The sequence below is a fragment of the Osmerus mordax genome, chromosome 3, assembly GCF_038355195.1.
Source record: "Osmerus mordax isolate fOsmMor3 chromosome 3, fOsmMor3.pri, whole genome shotgun sequence".
Lineage (NCBI taxonomy): Eukaryota > Metazoa > Chordata > Actinopteri > Osmeriformes > Osmeridae > Osmerus > Osmerus mordax.
The window spans coordinates 7,224,414-7,243,233 of record NC_090052.1 but is presented as its reverse complement, the minus strand read 5'-3'; the positions used below and the strand labels follow the sequence as shown (position 1 = coordinate 7,243,233).

At 39.5% G+C, this 18,820-nt stretch overlaps 2 protein-coding genes across 2 annotated transcripts in view; one reads left to right on the top strand and one right to left on the bottom strand.

Moving 5' to 3' along the window:
• The window catches only part of rabep2 (rabaptin, RAB GTPase binding effector protein 2), a 69,695-nt gene extending 54,227 nt beyond the window's left edge, over positions 1-15,468 (top strand). Inside the window, exons 8-12 of the mRNA XM_067230768.1 lie at positions 6,233-6,311; positions 6,428-6,439; positions 6,772-6,926; positions 7,307-7,423; positions 13,948-15,468. Coding sequence (XP_067086869.1) covers positions 6,233-6,311; positions 6,428-6,439; positions 6,772-6,926; positions 7,307-7,423; positions 13,948-14,052 — 468 coding nt within the window. The 3' untranslated portion in view covers positions 14,053-15,468. The remainder of the gene's footprint in view (positions 1-6,232; positions 6,312-6,427; positions 6,440-6,771; positions 6,927-7,306; positions 7,424-13,947) is intronic.
• A 131-nt stretch (positions 15,469-15,599) lies between these two features.
• atp2a1 (ATPase sarcoplasmic/endoplasmic reticulum Ca2+ transporting 1) overlaps positions 15,600-18,820 on the bottom strand; it is a 102,675-nt gene continuing 99,454 nt past the window's right edge. The window contains exons 22-24 of the mRNA XM_067230832.1: positions 17,134-17,251; positions 16,512-16,629; positions 15,600-15,820 (exon numbers count right to left, since the gene is read on the bottom strand). Of these exons, the coding sequence (XP_067086933.1) occupies positions 15,783-15,820; positions 16,512-16,629; positions 17,134-17,251 (274 nt within the window). The 3' untranslated portion in view covers positions 15,600-15,782. The remainder of the gene's footprint in view (positions 15,821-16,511; positions 16,630-17,133; positions 17,252-18,820) is intronic.

Sequence of the window (18,820 nt, the reverse complement as noted above, 5' to 3'; positions counted from 1 at the left end):
GTGAGTCACCCGGCCTGATAGACCTACACGCGGATGCGGGGACTGTGTCGGTAACGACCTCGGCTTCCAAACATGAATGCACAGCGTCTGCGGCGCAGAGTGTCTCTCGTTTGGTGATTAGTGCGGCAGCGTGGCGAGTTAAAAATAAAGGAGCGAACAACACGACACAATCGCGTCCTGAAGACAATCAAGCTGCACAAAAACAAAAGCAATATCTCTTTTTTGAAACTGTTAATCATGCCGAGTGCTGTGGGAACCGATGTGCAAACCGAAGGGGATTTGGGGGGACAATTGAACATTCGCAATTTGATCCCCAAAAAGGATCAGATTGCTGCTCTCCTCGTGGATTCGAACTTGGACTTCCTCTGCTTAACTGAATCTTGACTTCATAGTAATATACCAACCAATATGCAGGGCTGCCAACTTTTCCAAAAACCTTGGCGTGAGATTTGGTTACTAAGTCAAGACAAGTTAATACAGAGTTGTAGTTCTCTAAGGTCACTGTTGTAGTCATGGCCAAGCGTGCAGATTTGGGTTCATGTACTCACAATATCGATCAAAATACCACTTTTACACAACATTTATGTAAGTGCAATATTTTACTAGTGCAAGATTACAGTAGAATACATGTTACTCCACCAGTCACTCAACCAGTCGTTTGTAGGCTGGGCTAGCGAGCTAGCAGTGGCACAGAACAGTCACGTAATGTGACGAGATTTAAAAGTAGGCTAGAAAAACACACTAGAAACAATGAAGACATCGGCAACCATGCACCATGCATTATTAGTTTAATGTAATCTTTAAATTCAAGCTCGTCACATTAGTAACTTTGTTCTGAACAGAACTGGGTGTGCAGACACGTACAAAAAGTTTCTCCTCCATCTTGAAATTGTGAAACCTAGAAATGTTTATCATGACCAACGGTTGCTACGTTACAAGAAACAAGAAACCAATCCGATTGGCTAACGCTAGCGTTTTCACGCTCCTCATTTACATAAAGTTGAGAAAATCCAACTTGCAACGCTCCGCTCCGCTCGCCTTCCCACAATGCCCTACGCGAGCGTCAACGCCTGGTTTCATTGAAAATGAATTGGAAGCCGACGCCGCGCGCCGCCCGCTCCGCTGCAGTGTGAACGCACTGTTAGGCGAGTTTACACGGCTGTTTGCGCGTCAATGATGCTTCACTCCGTTATCCTGTGCCTCGTCCGTTACTGTTTACAACGTTAGCTTGGCTACTTGTTTGGCGTTGCCTTTTCAGCGTGACATATACAAAGTGTGGCGTGACAAATGGTTGAAATGCGTGTGTCACACGGCGAAACCGTGAGAGTTGGCAGCTCTGAATATGATAGACGTTTCTTTTTATGATGAGTTAAGTCATGTAGTTAAACAACTACAGGTATATAGAGAAACTATATTGTATGGTGATTATAACATCAACTGGTCCGACAAAAGTTATAAACTCAAACTGAAAACAATAATGACAAAATTAAAAAGTATCAACAAATGGTTAAAGGACCCACTAGGATTACTAGACAGACTAAGACTCTAATTGACATGGCTTTTACAATAAACCTGTTCGTATTACAAGAATTTATAATTTAACTAGAGAGGGTACAATTTCTGGGGAAATTGTAGGGTGTGCTTGCTTGCGTCGGTTGCACAGGGGTCCGTTTTGAATGACATTTTTACAACTGATATTTCTGTATATGTTATATAAAAATGCATACTTATTATTTATAAAGATTACATAGATTTAAAAGCATATTTTTTTTGCTGCTCATTTACAACTGAAAATACGAGTGAAGTGTAGAATGAAATAGATGTCTTCTCATTTCCCCGCAAGAGGCAGCCTCATTGTTGAATCAAAACGAATAAATTTGGCAGACCGGTGTAAAAATTTACCTAATCTCTATGACTTAAACGTCCTTTTAAGTTTTTCCCTTCTCGTGATATTTTCAAGCATTTAGCCTACTCGTTGCATTCAGTCATTACCAAAGAACCCCCTTTGAAGATTATTCTACGACGTTACCGGCAGGTAGAAGATGGAATCGCGATTCAAACAGTACCATCTGCGAACTGAAAATATGCCCCCCAAAACGTAAATAAGCTTGACATTTATTTAGTGGAAAATCGCTCACTCATAAAAAGCTTGCTGGTAGCGATCATTGTCAGTAACAACGCAAAATGCGATATAGCCCTGTGTGGAGAAGCTGCCCCGGTAAATTGTACTACTACGGTACACTACTGCTTTGTTCGTCTTGGTAGCGATTGCGTTGGTTGAATTGGATTTAACGTTCCGTTGTACGGTTTAGGCTGAAATTAATTATTTTCATGAACAGATTGACAAAGTTTAGGCTGTGGCAATGAAGTTCAAGTTAGTAGTTAGATAGACTTTTGATTTAAGTAAGGGGAGTGCCGAACATGTTCTGTCGCCGTTTGACTTCCTAAACAGCTGTGTAGATGTTTTTGTAGTGTCTCGCATAGGCTACAGCGTTGCAGTGAGCTACACTGGTTTGAAACCGTAATGATAATTTCACCCACAAATCGTTTACTTGTAATCTAATGTCATAATAAATCCTACAACGAAAATGTATATGTGAGGAATGTTTATTTTAACGATTGAAAACAGATACATCATAGACCACTGTAGTATGTGTTGCCCGGGCGACACAGGCTAATGTCATGATGCTAATACTTCAGTGAAATAGTAGACTACTGTTTCCGAAAGTAGATGTACTTCCTTAATAATATCAGCTTATATTGTACATTACACATCACAATTGTGTGTCATATCACAAAGTAAAATGAGTAAATAGTTATCACCCTGGCCTCTTTGCTTGTGGCGTTTCTGCAGCTGCCTTGCAGTAAAGCTATAGTTAGCCTAGCTATCCCCCAAGTTAACAGATGCGAAACGAATGTTCTGCCAAAGATAGTCACGCGTGTTTTCGTGACGTTAGTTACGTCAGTGACTGTGGCTAGCAAATTAGCTGCCTTGCAGTAAAGCTATAGTTAGCCTAGCTATCCCCCAAGTTAACAGATGCGAAACGAATGTTCTGCCAAAGGTAGTCACGCGTGTTTTCGTGACGTTAGTGACGTAGTGACGTTAGTAACGTCAGTGACTGTGGCTAGCAAATTAGCCACCGTTAGCTTCACTTTTCGCCACAAAAACTTAACTTGAGCCTAAACCATGCAACGGAACGTAAATCCCAATAGAAGCAACTCAATGGCTACCAAGACGAAACTTTTGACGCCTAGGTTGTGTATGTAGGCCAAATATTGACTGAGTTTTAGGGGGGCAAAAATAAATAAAAATAATATATATGTGAGAGAACAAAGGTTGTGCCCTTGCCGAAGGCAAAGTACACCCAATAACAGGGCTATCAGATCACAACATGACTTTGACTGTTAGAAAACTGACTAAAAAAGACTAGAATACTTTGGCAAATCATGTAACACTGACAATGATATAAAGTTAGTCATCCCTAAATCTAAAACTCTATAGTTTGAAAGAGAACTAAAGAATCTCAGTTGGGAGGACGTGGATGAATGCTGTAATTTTATGATGACAGCTATCACTAAATTAGTGGACAAGTTTACGAAACAAATAAAGTTTAAACAAAAAGGTGGTACTCTTTCATGGATAAATAATGAAATAAAAACTAAAGTAAAACTTATGAAGAAGCGAGATTTGGCCTTGAAGAAATCTTTACATTCAAAACATAACAGTGATCATTTAGCCTTTAAAGGTTTAAGAAATAAAGTGGTACAAGAATTGAGAAAAGCACAAGCTTCATATTATACTAATCTTATAGGCAATGCAAAGGGCAATAGTAATTCCCTTTGGAAACATTTAAATGCACTAACTAATAAAACAACCAAGACTAAAGGAATTCGAGAAGTCATCGTAAATGGCAAGAGGACTAATAACAGTGCAACTATGGCTAACGGATTTAATACTTATTTTGTACAATCAGTAGATGAATTAATAAGAAATTTTAAAGAAATTGTAGGTGGGAATGAACCATGTCTAATGCCTTCTGCTGATTCCTTTTGTATAGAAGAGGTTAATGAGACAGAAGTCATACAGATTATTCCAAAAAATTCAAATTCCAAATCAAATTATATCTTTAATATAAATTGTTGTTTTCTCAAACAATACAGTAGATTACTTGCTAAACCTCTCACACACCTTGTCAATTTGTCCATAAGAAATTGTACATTTCCCTCAAGCTGGGAAAAAAAGTAGTAATTGTGCCAATATTTAAATCAGGAAGTCAAGATTCTATGTGCAACTACCGGCCAATATAAATTTTACCCGTACTATCCAAAGTGATGGAGAAAGTCGTAGCAATACAGCTGACTGACCACTTGGAGGTCAACCAGCTCCTCCACCCACAGCAGTTTGGTTTTAAATCAAGGCACTCAACCGAAATAGCAAACTGCTGCTTCACCTCACCCCTTGGATAGGGGTGAGGTGGTAGGAGCATTATTTCTTGATCTTAAAAAAGCCTTTGAAACGGTCAGTCACCACCTACTTTTATCCAAAATGTCACTGTTTAACATCTCCCCTGAGGCAGTGGGTTGGTTTGCCTCATTTCTTCAGGGGAGGGAACAGTGTTAAAGTGGCCAGAGACAAATCCTAATTAAACACTCGTATGGGCATACCTCAGGGTTCTATATTGGGACCAATGCTGTTTCGTCTTTTTATAAATGACTTCCCTTTGATCTGTCCTGGTGTCCGCTGCCAACTTTACGCAGATGATGCCGTTTTTTATGCACCCGCCAAGACACCAGAGCAGGCTGCAGAGGTTTTGTCTGCATGCATGGCTGAGGTTAGTCAGTGGCTCATTCAAAATAAATAAATTTCTCAAACTGTTATTTAAGTGTACCAATAATTTGGCTCCTGAACCCCTGAGTACATTTACTCAGAGACCAAATAGCAGTAGAGTGACAAGAGGCTTAGCCTTTCTGTCAGCCTTTTCTTACAGGGCTTGTAAACTGTGGAACTCACTGCCCACAGAGATTAAGAACATTTCTGAGTTTAAAATGTTCACCTCTAAGCTTAAGGCATGGCTGAAAACAAACCAAAACTGTACCCATTTGTAAATGTTTGAACTTTTGTACTTTTTTATTTTGGATTTTTAAAACTGTATATTGTTTTTATTGTGTGTTATTGTAGAAAGGCCCATCCAGGGACGTGAGTTGAAAATTAGAATTTGCTATAATCTCTATGTGCATTACATCGGCTGCAAACTTTGCTCTACAGCTATGTTTATCTGCATTGTCCCTGTCAAATAAATGTAATTAAAATAAAAAATAAGGTCCCCCTGCTCAAGAAAGCACATTTACAGACCCGTCTTAAGTTTGCCAATGAACATCTGAATGATTCAGAGGAGAATTGGGTGAAAGTGTTGTGGTCAGATGAGACCAAAATCGAGCTCTTTGGCATCAACTGAACTCGCCGTGTTTGGAGGAGGAGGAATGCTGCCTATGACCCCAAGAACACCATCCCCACTGTCAAACATGGAGGTGGAAACATTATTCTTTGGGGGTGTTTCTGTTAAGGGGACAGGACAACATGACCGCATCAAAGGGATGATAGACGGGGCCATGTACCGTCAAATCTTGGGTGAGAACCTCCTTCCCTCAGCCAGGACATTGAAAAGGGGCGTGGATGGGTATTCCAGCAAGACAATGACCCAAAACACAAAGCCAATGCAACAAAGGAGTGGCTCAAGAAGAAGCACATTAAGGTCCTGGAGTGGCCTAGCCAGTCTCCAGACCTTAATCCCATAGAAAATCTGTGGAGGAGCTGAAGGTTCGAGTTGCCAAACGTCAGCCTCAAAACCTTAATGACTTGTAGAAGATATGCAAAGAGAAATGGGACAAAATCCCTCCTGAGATGTGTGCAAACCTGGTGGCCAACTACAAGAAACGTCTGACCTCTGTGATTGCCAACAAGGGTTTTGCCACCAAGTAGTAAGTCATGTTTTGCAGAGGGGTCAAATACTTATTTCACTCATTAAAATGCAAATCAATTTATAACAATTTTGATGTGTTTTTCTGGATTTTGTTGTTATTCTGTCTCTCACTGTTCAAATAAACCTACCATTAAACTTATAGACTGATCATTTCTTTGTCAGTGGGCAAATGTACAAAATCAGCAGGGGATCAAAAAAATAATCTCACTGTATTTTGTTTTGATAAATGCATGATTTATGTGTCTCTTCAGGGGGCACACTGTGAGGAACGTTTGCGCATTGAGATTGTAAACCTAAAAGAGCAGCTGGACACGAGGGCAGAGGAGAGTGGTTGGTTCTCATCTTTCCTTCGCCTTCTCGGTTCTCCATTTTGATAGCCTGTACTTGATAATTGTTAATATTGATTGTCTTCTCTCTTTCTCTCCTCCCTGCTATTCCTTCAATAGAAGTTTTAGAAGGTGAGTTTTTTGTTTTTGGAAGTCTGAAGTTGAATTGACCAAGTCAATTTGAAATTAACTTTATTTATTTAAATACATTTGATAAGCCTCTTTGGGCACCTTGTAAGAAATGTCCATGAAAGCACTGCTGCTTCTGCTTTTACTGTTCCACTGACTATCTGTTAAACTAACTGGGGTTTGTCCACAATGCTTGTTAAGTTAGCTTAATCCTTTTGTTTGATTGTGTAGGGATTGAGGTGGGGTTTTTTTATATAAAAAAGGGTAAAATATGAGTATTCTTTGAAAGGTTGCCTTAGGATTGGCCCTCTCGTTGTCATGTTTGAACCCTCCAGTGCAGCTGTCCAGCCTAAAGATGGAGACTGAGCACATCCAGTACCAGAAGGAGAGGCTGCAGGTGGAACTCCAGGCTTGCCGCACCGAGCTGCAGGGCCTCCAGGTGGCGCTTTCACACCTGCAGGGAGACAGCAAAGCCCTCAGCAATGACAAGGTAGCACTGAACAGCTTTCGGGCTAAAACACCTATGCTTTAGCTGTTGTTGGAGATCCTGCTGGGGTAGTTGGTTGTGTTGTAGAGAAACAAACTGTAGTGTAACTTAAATAACTAAATATCAGTTCATGGTGCCTATTTTTCTTAACTGTGGAATTAGCAGTGACTTGGAGTGATTGAACAATGTTTTCTTTCCTTTCCTTCCCTTCTCTCTTTCAACATCGCTTTCACCACTCTTATTCTCTTATTTTCTCTCTTTTTGCCCCTTCACCTCTCATTCCCTCTACCTCTCTACTTCTTTCTCCTTTTCTATTTTTTTGCCCCTTCACCTCTCATTCCCTCTACCTCTCTCCCCCACCTTCTCTGTTTACTCTCCCTTAGACGGCCATGCACCAGCAGTGTCTGGAGCTGCGTAGTCAGGTCATCAGCCTCCGCACACAGGTGGACACCAGCCAGACGGTGCAGAGGGACTTTGTTCAGCTCTCACAGTCACTACAGGTGCCCCTTTCCTGCTAAATGTTGATACGTTGAAACTTGTAGCCTAATTGAGCCTAGCTGAAACTGCACCAATGAATATGGTTGGTTATCTTATTGGGTGTGCTCAAGCCTTCGGCGAGAGCACAACCTTTGTTCTCTCACATATATATTATTATTATTTTTTTTATTTTTTTTGCCCCCCTAAAACTCAGTCAATATTTGGCCTACATAGACAACGTAGGTGTCAAAAGTTTCGTCTTGGTAGCGATTGAGTTGCTTCTATTGGAATTTACGTTCCGTTGCATGGTTTAGGCTGAAGTTATGTTTTTGTGGCGAAAAGTGAAGCTAACGGTGGCTAATTTGCTAGCCACAGTCACTGACGTTACTAACGTCACTACGTCACTAACGTCACGAAAACACGCGTGACTACCTTTGGCAGAACATTCGTTTCGCATCTGTTAACTTGGGGGATAGCTAGGCTAACTATAGCTTTACTGCAAGGCAGCTGCAGAAACGCCACAGGCAAAGAGGCCAGGGTGATAACTATTTACTCATTTTACTTTGTGATATGACACACAATTGTGATGTGGAATGTACAGTATAAGCTGATATTATTAAGGAAGTACATCTACTTTCGGAAACAGTAGTCTACTATTTCACTGAAGTATTAGCATCATGACATTAGCCTGTGTTGCCCGGGCAACACATACTACAGTGGTCTATGATGTAGCGTTATCTGTTTTCAATCGTTAAAATAAACATTCCTCACATATACATTTTCGTTGTAGGATTTATTATGACATTAGATTACAAGTAAACGATTTGTGGGTGAAATTATCATTACGGTTTCAAACCAGTGTAGCTCACTGCAACGCTGTAGCCTATGCGAGACACTACAAAAACATCTACACAGCTGTTTAGGAAGTCAAACGGCGACAGAACATGTTCGGCACTCCCCTTACTTAAATCAAAAGTCTATCTAACTACTAAACTGAACTTCATTGCCACAGCCTAAACTTTGTCAATCTGTTCATGAAAATAATTAATTTCAGCCTAAACCGTACAACGGAACGTTAAATCCAATTCAACCAACGCAATCGCTACCAAGACGAACACAGCAGTAGTCTAGTACTGTACCGTAGTAGTACAATTTACCGGGGCAGCTTCTCCACACAGGGCTATATCGCATTTTGCGTTGTTACTGACAATGATCGCTACCAGTGAGCTTTTTATGAATGAGCGATTTTCCACTAAATAAATGTCAAGCTTATTTACGTTTTGGGGGGCATATTTTCAGTTAGCAGATGGTACTGTTTGAATCGCGATTCCATCTTCTACTGCCGGGTAACGTCGTAGAATAATCTTCAAAGGGGGTTCTTTATTAATGAATGAATGCAATGAGTAGGCTAAATGCTTGAAAATATCATGAGAAGGGAAAAACTTAATATGACGTTTAAATCATAGAGATTAGGTCAATTTTTACACCGGTCTGCCAAATTTATTCGTTTTGTTTCAACGATGAGGCTGCCTCTTGCAGGGGAAATGAGAAGACATCTATTTCATTCTACACTTCACTCGTATTTTCAGTTGTAAATGAGCAGCAAAAAAATGCTTTTAAATTGATGTAATCTTTATAAATAATAAGTATGCATTTTTACATAAAATATACAGAAATATCAGTTGTAAAAATTCTACTGTTCAGTGTGTGTCCATATATATATATATACAGTTAGGTCCATAAGTATTTGGACATTGACACAATTTTCATCATTTTGGCTCTGTATACCACCCCAATGGATTTGAAATGAAACAATCAAGATGTGCTTTAAGTGCAGACTTTCAGCTTTAATTTCAGGGTATTTACATCCAAATCAGGTGAACGGTGTAGGAATTACAACACATTTTATATGTGCCCCCCCCCCTTTTTAAGGGACCAAAAATAATTGGACAAACTAACATAATCATAAATCTAATTGTCACTTTTAATACTTGGTTGAAAATCCTTTGCAGTCAATGACAGCCTGAAGTCTGGAACCCATAGACATCACCAGACGCTGGGTTTCGTCCCTGGTGATGCTCTGCCAGGCCTCTACTGCAACTGTCTTCAGTTCCTGCTTGTTCTTGGGGCATTTTCCCTTCAGTTTTGTCTTTAGCAAGTGAAATGCATGCTCAATTGGATTTAGGTCAGGTGATTGACTTGGCCATTGCAGAACATTCCACTTCTTTGCCTTAAAAAACTCTGGTTGCTTTCGCAGTATGCTTCGGGTCATTGTCCATCTGCACTGTGAAGCGCCGTCCTATGAGTTCTGAAGCATTTGGCTGAATCTGAGCAGATAATATTGCCCGAAACACTTCAGAATTCATCCTACTGCTTTTGTCAGCAGTCACATCATCGATAAATACAAGGGAACCAGTTACATTGGCAGCCATACATGCCCACGCCATAACACTACCTCCACCATGCTTCACTGATGAGGTGGTATGCTTTGGATCATGAGCAGTTCCTTCCCTTCTCCATACTCTTCTCTTCCCATCATTCTGGTACAAGTTGATCTTGGTCTCATCTGTCCATAGGATGTTGTTCCAGAACTGTACAGGCTCTTTTAGATGTTTTTTGGCAAACTCTAATATGGTCTTCCTGTTTTTGAGACTCACCAATGGTTTACATCTTGTGGTGAACCCTCTGTATTTACTCTGGTGAAGTCTTCTCTTAATTGTTGACTTTGACACAGATACGCCTACCTCCTGGAGAGTGTTCTTGATCTGGCCAACTGTTGTGAAGGGGTTTTTCTTCACCAGGGAAAGAATTCTTCTGTCATCCACCACAGTTGTTTTCCGTGGTCTTCCGGGTCTTTTGGTGTTGCTGAGCTCACCAGTGCGTTCTTTCTTTTTAAGAATATACCAAACAGTTGATTTGGCCACACCTAATGTTTTTGCTATCTCTCTGATAGGTTTGTTTTGATTTTTCAGCCTAACAATGGCTTGCTTCACTGATGGTGACAGCTCTTTGGACTTCATATTGAGAGTTGACAGCAACAGATTCCAAACACAAATACCATACTTGAAATGAACTCTAGACCTTTTATCTGCTCCTTGTCAATGAAATAACGAACTCCCTTTATGAGGGATAACATACACCTGGCCATGGAACAGCTGAGCAGCCAATTGTCCAATTACTTTTGGTCCCTTAAAAAGGGGGGGGCCACATATAAAATGTATTGTAATTCCTACACCGTTCACCTGATTTGGATGTAAATACCCTGAAATTAAAGCTGAAAGTCTTCACTTAAAGCACATCTTGATTGTTTCATTTCGAATCCATTGTGGTGGTATACAGAGCCAAAATGATGAAAATTGTGTCAATGTCCAAATACTTATGGACCTAACTGTATAGACACACACACACATGTCCACCTGTGTGCGGCTGGTGACTCAAAAAACTGGGAAGGATAGGAGGAAAACCGACACACTGCATCATGTTATTTTATACTAGTTGGCTACTTAACTCTACTTTATGTTCAAGTTACAGTGCACCTGGAAAGTATTCACAGTGCTTCACTTTTTTCACATGTTGTAATGTTACAGCCGTATTCAAATATGTATTAAATTTATTCCTCATAATTCTACACACAATAACCCATAATGATAACGTGATGGCTGAGCGGTTAGGTAGGGTGACCAGATTTGAGTTTGTAAAAAAGAGGACACTTCGTCGCGTGGGGGGGGGGGGGGGGGGTGCTGGTGCTTGTCGTGTATTGCATACCGCACTATCAAACTAACTAACAAAATTATAGTTCTCTCTACAGTCAGAGCTCGCGCAAGAAGGTGGAACGTAAGGGAGATACCCTTTCCAAAACTTGTAAGGGCGTAATAGTTTGTGAAAGACCCAGAGAAACACAACTATCCGACGAGGCAAAATCCCGGACAATTTTGCAATCCGGACCAAAAATGTTGGTCTCGAAAAGAGGACATGTCCGGATAAAAGAGGACGTCTGGTCACCCTAGGTTAGGGAATCAGGCTATTAATCAGAAGGTTGCCGGTTAGGTTGCCGGTTCGATTCCCGGCCGTAAAGAGCATGACAAGCAAGCATATTAGAAAACGTGAGTTCCAAAACGACAAATATATTAAGCTACAGTTATTTGGGGGTCTCATTTTGGTGCTTTTTAAAACAGTCAGCTAGCTAAATAGCATAGTAGAGCTACGAGCTAGCTGCATGTAAGGTGGCTCAGACAGAACGGACGATTAAAAAAGACACTCACATCGTAAATTTAGGGAACAGCGTTGTATAATAGTTAACATAATAGCAAAAAAAACTGGGGTTGGTGGAGAAACGTTTAAGTGTAAATGGCCTGTTGGTAGAATCATTGTCATTTTGGCTGTTAATAAAAAAAAATTGATCAACCCTTGTGTTTCAGTTCGGCGTTTCCTCTAGGATTTTTTTTTTGCAGTGGGGGCAGGTCTGTCCGCTCATACGTAACCCGAGATCCACACTGGGACTTGGAGTCCCAATGTTACAGTAATAAATAAAAGGATGAATTTCAGAAGAAATTTGAGAATTTCCAAACAAGTTCAGTGTTTCCTCTAGCAGTGGGGGCAGGTCTGTCCGAACCCCTAGCTAATGTAATATTGCACATATTTTCGTCCTATTTCCCCTAAAGCAATAAAGTTAGGCTACTTAAATACACCTTACACTCATAAAGTATGTTCTAAATGGCATAAATGCTGCCAATTAATAATTGACGTAACAACTTATTGTAAATGGTCAGTAGCCTAGCCTATTGATTCAGGCCACGTTTACACATAGCCGGGTATTTACAGAAACAAATATTTCTGCCCCTCCGTTTAAAAAAATAACGTTGTACACACAATATCATTTTCAAAAAAATTTCTGTTTACATTAACCCACATAAATACGCCCCCGAGCGCTATCATAACTATGCCAAACCTGTAGGCGGCAATGTAACGAGAAGGATAAAGCCATGCAAACCAATCAGAATTCTCAAAATCAACAACAACTACGAATAACACGATCAACTTCCTTTTCCTTTCACTAGTAAATTTACATTTAGTCATTTAGCAGACGCTCTTATCCAGAGCGACTTACAGTAAGTACAGGGACATTCCCCCTGAGGCAAGTAGGGTGAAGTGCCTTTCCCAAGGACACAACGTAATTTTGCATGGCAATTTTGCATTGCACAAATGTATTTCGTGATTCACAAATGTAACGCGATTCACAAATAAATGACCCCATTACATTACTACAAACAGGACGCTCACATGACGTGATGCATTTTTAGTCGCATACTGTGACGTTTGAGAACCTAAAACTCTGTTTAACCTAGTGCACACGCCAGCACAAAAACTGAGTTTTCAGAAATCTCCACTTTGACCGGAGTTTTTAGAATTGATCGTTTTCTGTGATAAAACCTCCGTTTTCGTGTAAATGAAAGGCCAAACCGCATGAAAATATATGCGTTTTTCCTCCGTGTAAACAGGGCCTAAGGTAGGCCACTCTGAAGCATGTACACTGTCTGTTTCATTTGATCTTGATAGGCTAAGCATTATGTAGCAAATAATAACAATAAACCCACTATTTATTAATTAAAACTACTTCAGCATAATAATGCACCTAAAATACAAACGTGAGCAAGGGCAGCAATCGCTATCGAATCAACAGACATGTCCAATTTAGCTATCAGGGGAAGAATACAAACAACGAAAATCACCAGTTTTTTGCCGCCACCACTCTTATATTTGAAATAGCCCTACTTGGACCGTGTAAATGAATTGATGAACAATACAATTTTTTTACCAGGATTACTGGATCTATCAGACCATTGAATGTTTATGATGTTCCTGTGTGTTTATACTTTTGACTCGGGACAACGACGTGATCATTGTCAGCCGACAATAGAATTTTCATAATGGCGGGCTACGCATTTATAGACAAACTGCAGTCTAACCCTCAACATGCGTGAAATCCTTTATAATAAATTACATTTTGCTGAATGATTGAAGGGCTAGACAACAATCATTCTAATGAATAGTCACCGACTATCAACATGGAAATGAATGACAGAGTGACGAAGGCCACTTCAGTTTCCGACCTTGCCTTGGTTGGCTGCGTGCAAGAAGCGCCATCTAGCGATCATTAGTGGACCATTGACCCCCTATCTGTGCTAAAAGTAGCCGGCTGCACCGAGATGCAAATCATATCACATCTCGCATGACGCGCCCAAAACTCAACTGGAAGTTTAGGTAAACAAGAACAAATTGAGTATTTAGTGATCCTAAACAGGTTATTTATTAAATTGAGTGACACATCTTCTTCAACACTAACTTTTGTAATATGCAAGATAAAGAACGGTAAATAAATTAATACAGAATGCCAACAACGGCCCCTTTTCACCAGAGCATGTCAGATATACTGTGTGTGTGTAGATATAGATAACCGTAATATAGTATGATATGATTTGTCCTATACAGAAATGTAAAGTAAGAGAAGTGTATTGTCTTGTTGTTCCATTTTACCCATCTTTTGCAGGTGAAGTTGGAGTTAATTCGTCAGGCAGAAACTCTGGACCAAGTTAGGCAGATATTGGGAGAGGGTCTTTCTGAGGATGGAGCTTCACCTACAGATGCTATGTGAGGCTATTAAAGTGGCTCTACAGAACCAAAGCAACAGAAAAAGTATTCCAAGGGTGACCAATTACAATTACTAGCTAGGCCACACACGTCATTTTTACTATTGGAAATGAGTGACTACTAGTGAATATTTCTACTGCTGCCACTACTTGTTTTGTGACTTGGAGTAGTTATCTTAAAACAATGGGAACTTTTTAATCGTTTTAAAATAGGTTTATGGACCAAACTTAATATTTCTTAAAATAACTCCTTAAAGTCACCTTAAGTGTAACTAAACATCAAACCTTTTTTTGTTGGAAACCCCTAATGGTTTAATACTCCCTCATGGCTAAACTCATGAATCCTGGTCTTGATACTGACAAATCTTTGTAAAAGTTTTAATTCTGATTATTGATAAATTCGAGATTTTTTTGCCCTTAGTAGTTAAAAACTTTTAAGTTTGTGACGTTTCTGTGCCTTGTCGAGGTACTCAACCTATCACAGGGAGGGGGGAGTGTCAAGTCTCAGGGGAGGGTACTTCAGACAATACTGTGATATGTCAAATTCCTTGAGGTATAGGCTAACCTTTAAATGCAGGAGCATCATGCTGTGACATAACAATCATGGTATGTAAATAGATTTGGCGGCCAGAACAGGGCATGTATCTGTGCACATCTCACTTCCTGCCAGAATGCTTTCTGAGAATGGAATGCAACTGGAGAGAGGAAGCAGTAGGATTTGCAAACATTGCACCAGAAAGAAATCATCAACATCGTTTGACCTTTCAGTTTGATTTCACAGACACCCACAACCAGAATTCTTTTTTGGAAAATATAAAGGGGCAGGCTTAGGTTGAAAGGTCTTTAGTAACCCTTTTAAGTATTTGTATGAAGCACTCCACATTTACCATCAGAAGCACAACAATTTCATACAGATTTGTGTTTCACTTCTCCTTGTAGGTCTACAATGCATACACTTGCCTTCTCGATAACTAGTTATTATTATAATACTATACTAATAAAGGTATCTATCTATATAAAGGTCTGCAGACATTTAACTATTATTAAACAACTGAAGGAGAATTTGTCATTATGTAAGTATGCATTATGGGGTGCTGCTTTACCAGAAAACCAGTATGAATTATCATCTAACAATGTATCCTTCCATGACACAATGAACAATTGACTTAAGTGATTTAATAGTTACATGTTTTGCTTCAGTTCCGTAACACTAATTACTCATTTCCAATCACTCCAATCTATTGGTCACTAATCCCGGGGCTTGATGTCATTCCTACTTTATATAATTCCTTCTTCTGTACTGTAAAATGTCTACAAACTACGGATGAGAAATGTGAAAACCATGAATGTATAGTTGTATTTGGTATTTTCTTTTGTTCATGTATGTCATAATATATAAGAATAAACATGCAAAAACTTGGGCTGTGGCTTTTTTGTCAATGTGTGTACTGAAAGGCTGGAGAGTTTAAGACTTCTTACCACATTTAACACATTTTCCATACCATATTAGCACCCAAAAAGGACACTTCACTGTCATGTTTTCTTTAATACATGTTTTTATTTTTAAAGAATAGTTATCATAGTTTGAACAACTGTCAATGTCAACATACATACACAGGAAGATGTTTTTTTTCTCTTTTTTCTGTTGGTTTTGTTCATGGTTGTCTTTTCTATGAGTAACAACTCGTTCTGTGTAATGATCCACCACTCCATGTAGTTTCCTCCACTCTTTCTCTCAGTTCCACTTCTTGGACACTAGATTATCATCTCTTTCTGTGAAGGGGAAATGCAACAAAAATGCATTTCAAATGGACTAATAATTGACACCAGTATTTTTTTGTTTTATGTATGGATTTTTCACTTAATCATACCATTTAAGGTATATAATATTGTAGTTCAAAATATATTGTCTCGGACGACCATTTATAGCTGCAATAATCTGACAAATGATATGCAGTCGTGGAGACTGAGTAACATTCACATGTATAGGCCTACAGACATAATACATTCTGTTTTGTCACCAGCTGTACACTGTCTCCAGGGAAAAACTAGTACTTCACAGGAAGTGATAATTCCAAAAACTAAACTTCAACAGTAGTAAGTGACAGACAGGGAGCTTGCAGTCTGACATGAATCCAATAGTAATAGACACTGAAAAACAGACATCACCAAAAAGTCCAGCATTCCAGTCCAGCAAACAATCAATTAGAGTTGGCATCATCAAGGTTTTTACCAATAAGCAGGAAAAGAGAGAGAGAGAAACCCAAGACAATGGTCAATGATTGTGTTGTTATTATTAATACATAGAAAGCGGGTTATTAAGCCAAATGTAAAGGAAATTACACAGCTGTGTTTGTGCTTGCATGTTTTAGGTTAAAAAAAATCCTTTCCATTTCCAACATTTGATAGTGTATATAGTTACATAGATGTGTCTGGATTTGGTATTGGCTTGTGTTGTCCTTACCCTCCAGGTATGTGCGAGACACAAACTTCAGAACCTCATCAATTAGGATGACAGGGAAGGAGAGCTTGAGCACCACGATCCATTGGTCCACAGTCAAATGGGTCAGCTTGAAGATCATCTGAAGCAGAAAACATAGACCTGTTCAACTCTGTAAACATACTTCACATATTGACTTAATCATTGCGTACATTAAGGGAAAATAGAGACATGTTGCAAAGGAAGATAACTAAATTACTGTGCTAAACCCTCGATTCATAGAGACATCTCATCTGCATTCTTGGACATATCCTCTGTGATGCCATTTAACCTAATGAAGAGTGCCACTGACTGCTAGTTCTAAATATTCACCTACTTCCAAATCTTCCAGGCTTCTTGCTAACTTATCATTGCTAGAAGCACGTCTTTAAGATCTTGAGTGACTTTATAATTTGACACTCAATGTACATGAATGATATTGCATTGCAAAAAACTACAACATTACATTTACATTACAATTATAATTTACCTACAGTTTTGAGTATGATATAGTCTCCCAATTTTTTTTGAAATTGTCAAATGGTAGCATTCAAGATGAATAGGTGTTTTAAGGTTAAGGCGGACAGTGGTGGAGGGGTGGACTCACGGGCAGCGGGTCCACGTAGATTATCATGAAGTGCAGGGACATGGACAGAGTCATGGCTCCCACCAGCCACAGGTTGCTCCAGGGGGGCATCCGAACCAGGGACTGATTTTCAGACAAGCTGTGGGGTGGGCCAATGAGGAGGTGAATATGCGATCATGTCTGTGGCAGAGTGAGGCGTTTGTTCGTGTCACACTGAATGCATGTATATATTTTTGGGTGTGTATACAGGACAAGGGGTACGAAATGTGTTGCGATCTTAGATTATAATACATAAAATTCAATACATTACGTGGAGTGATGTATGGATTTGTGATTTTGCATGGCCACTGTTACACTTCAAAGTCTAAGGTTAAACTGACAATGCAACTGTATGAGTTGGGATTCATCCTGAGATTAACTTCCTTCATGATAACATTCTTAAATAGTTAGGTTTGGTTGTCAATGATTTAAGAAACAAGTAATAGGAATACATTTACAAATGTGGTAAAAATGGTTGAGTACTTGTATAAAGAACCATTATCAATTATTAGAGATTGCAGGGGCAGTTCCTTCTGCCTGCTTCAACTATACAGAACATTGTTGAGGAAATGCAAAACATAAATGAGTTGGGTCAAACATATACTTTGAGTAAACTTAGTTCACTGCTAAAAAATGACACCTCATTATCAGATGAGGACATAACCAAGGTTTGTGAGGCTGTCAAGGGATTTGATCTGTTCACTGCATGTCATACAGGGCCAATGCGAACAGATTATTCAAGAGCCAAGTCTTTCAAAGAAAAATTCAACAATGTGGAGCCCAAGAAAATATTTTTAGGAAGAGATGAGAACAGGATAGATAGGTTTGCCTATTATGTGCCTGTGAGAGAGACTTTGAAATGTTTGTTAGAATCTGATCAGTGGCAGAACTGTGTGTCAGGAGAGCACTCACCCGAATCTCCTTCAGATGTTCTAAGTGACATTAGGGATGGTCAGATATTCAAAAACAATGATTTTTTTCTCAAAATCCATCATGTGTCAAGTTAGTTCTATACCAGGATGCCTTCGAAGTAGTTAACCCTTTAGGCTCTGCCAAGACAAGACATAACGTTTTAGCTGTCTATGCATCTGTTGCCAACTTACCACTTCATGTACGGTCTGATACAGACCACATGTCACTTGCGTTATTGTGTAGAGAGAAAGATTTCAAAGTGTTTGGGCATGCTAAGGTGTTCTCTGAACTAATAACAGACTTGAAGGAATTGGAGGATAATGGGATTGTTGTATCAAATGAAACAGTCAAGGGAACCTTGTATTGCATTGCTGGAGATAATTTGGGCTCCCATTGCATCGGTGGATTCACTGAAAATTTCAGCACCTCAAAATATTTCTGTAGGTACTGCTTAATAAACAGATCTGACTTTCAGGGTGATCCAAATCTGTGTGGACCAGAGAGGACTATTGAGAACTACAATTCTGCTGTTGATCGCCTCCAGACCGAAGGTACATCCACAGATGTGGAAGGAGTAAAGTTTAAGTCGGTCTTTAATTCTTTGAAATACTTTAATGTCTGTCTGCCAGGTTTGCCACCTTGTCTGGGACACGACATCTTTGAGGGTGTTTTGTCTTACGATGTTGCACTGTATCTTAAGTATTTCATAAAGAAAAAGGCTTGGTTCACTTATTCCATTCTGAATCGACGGATTAAA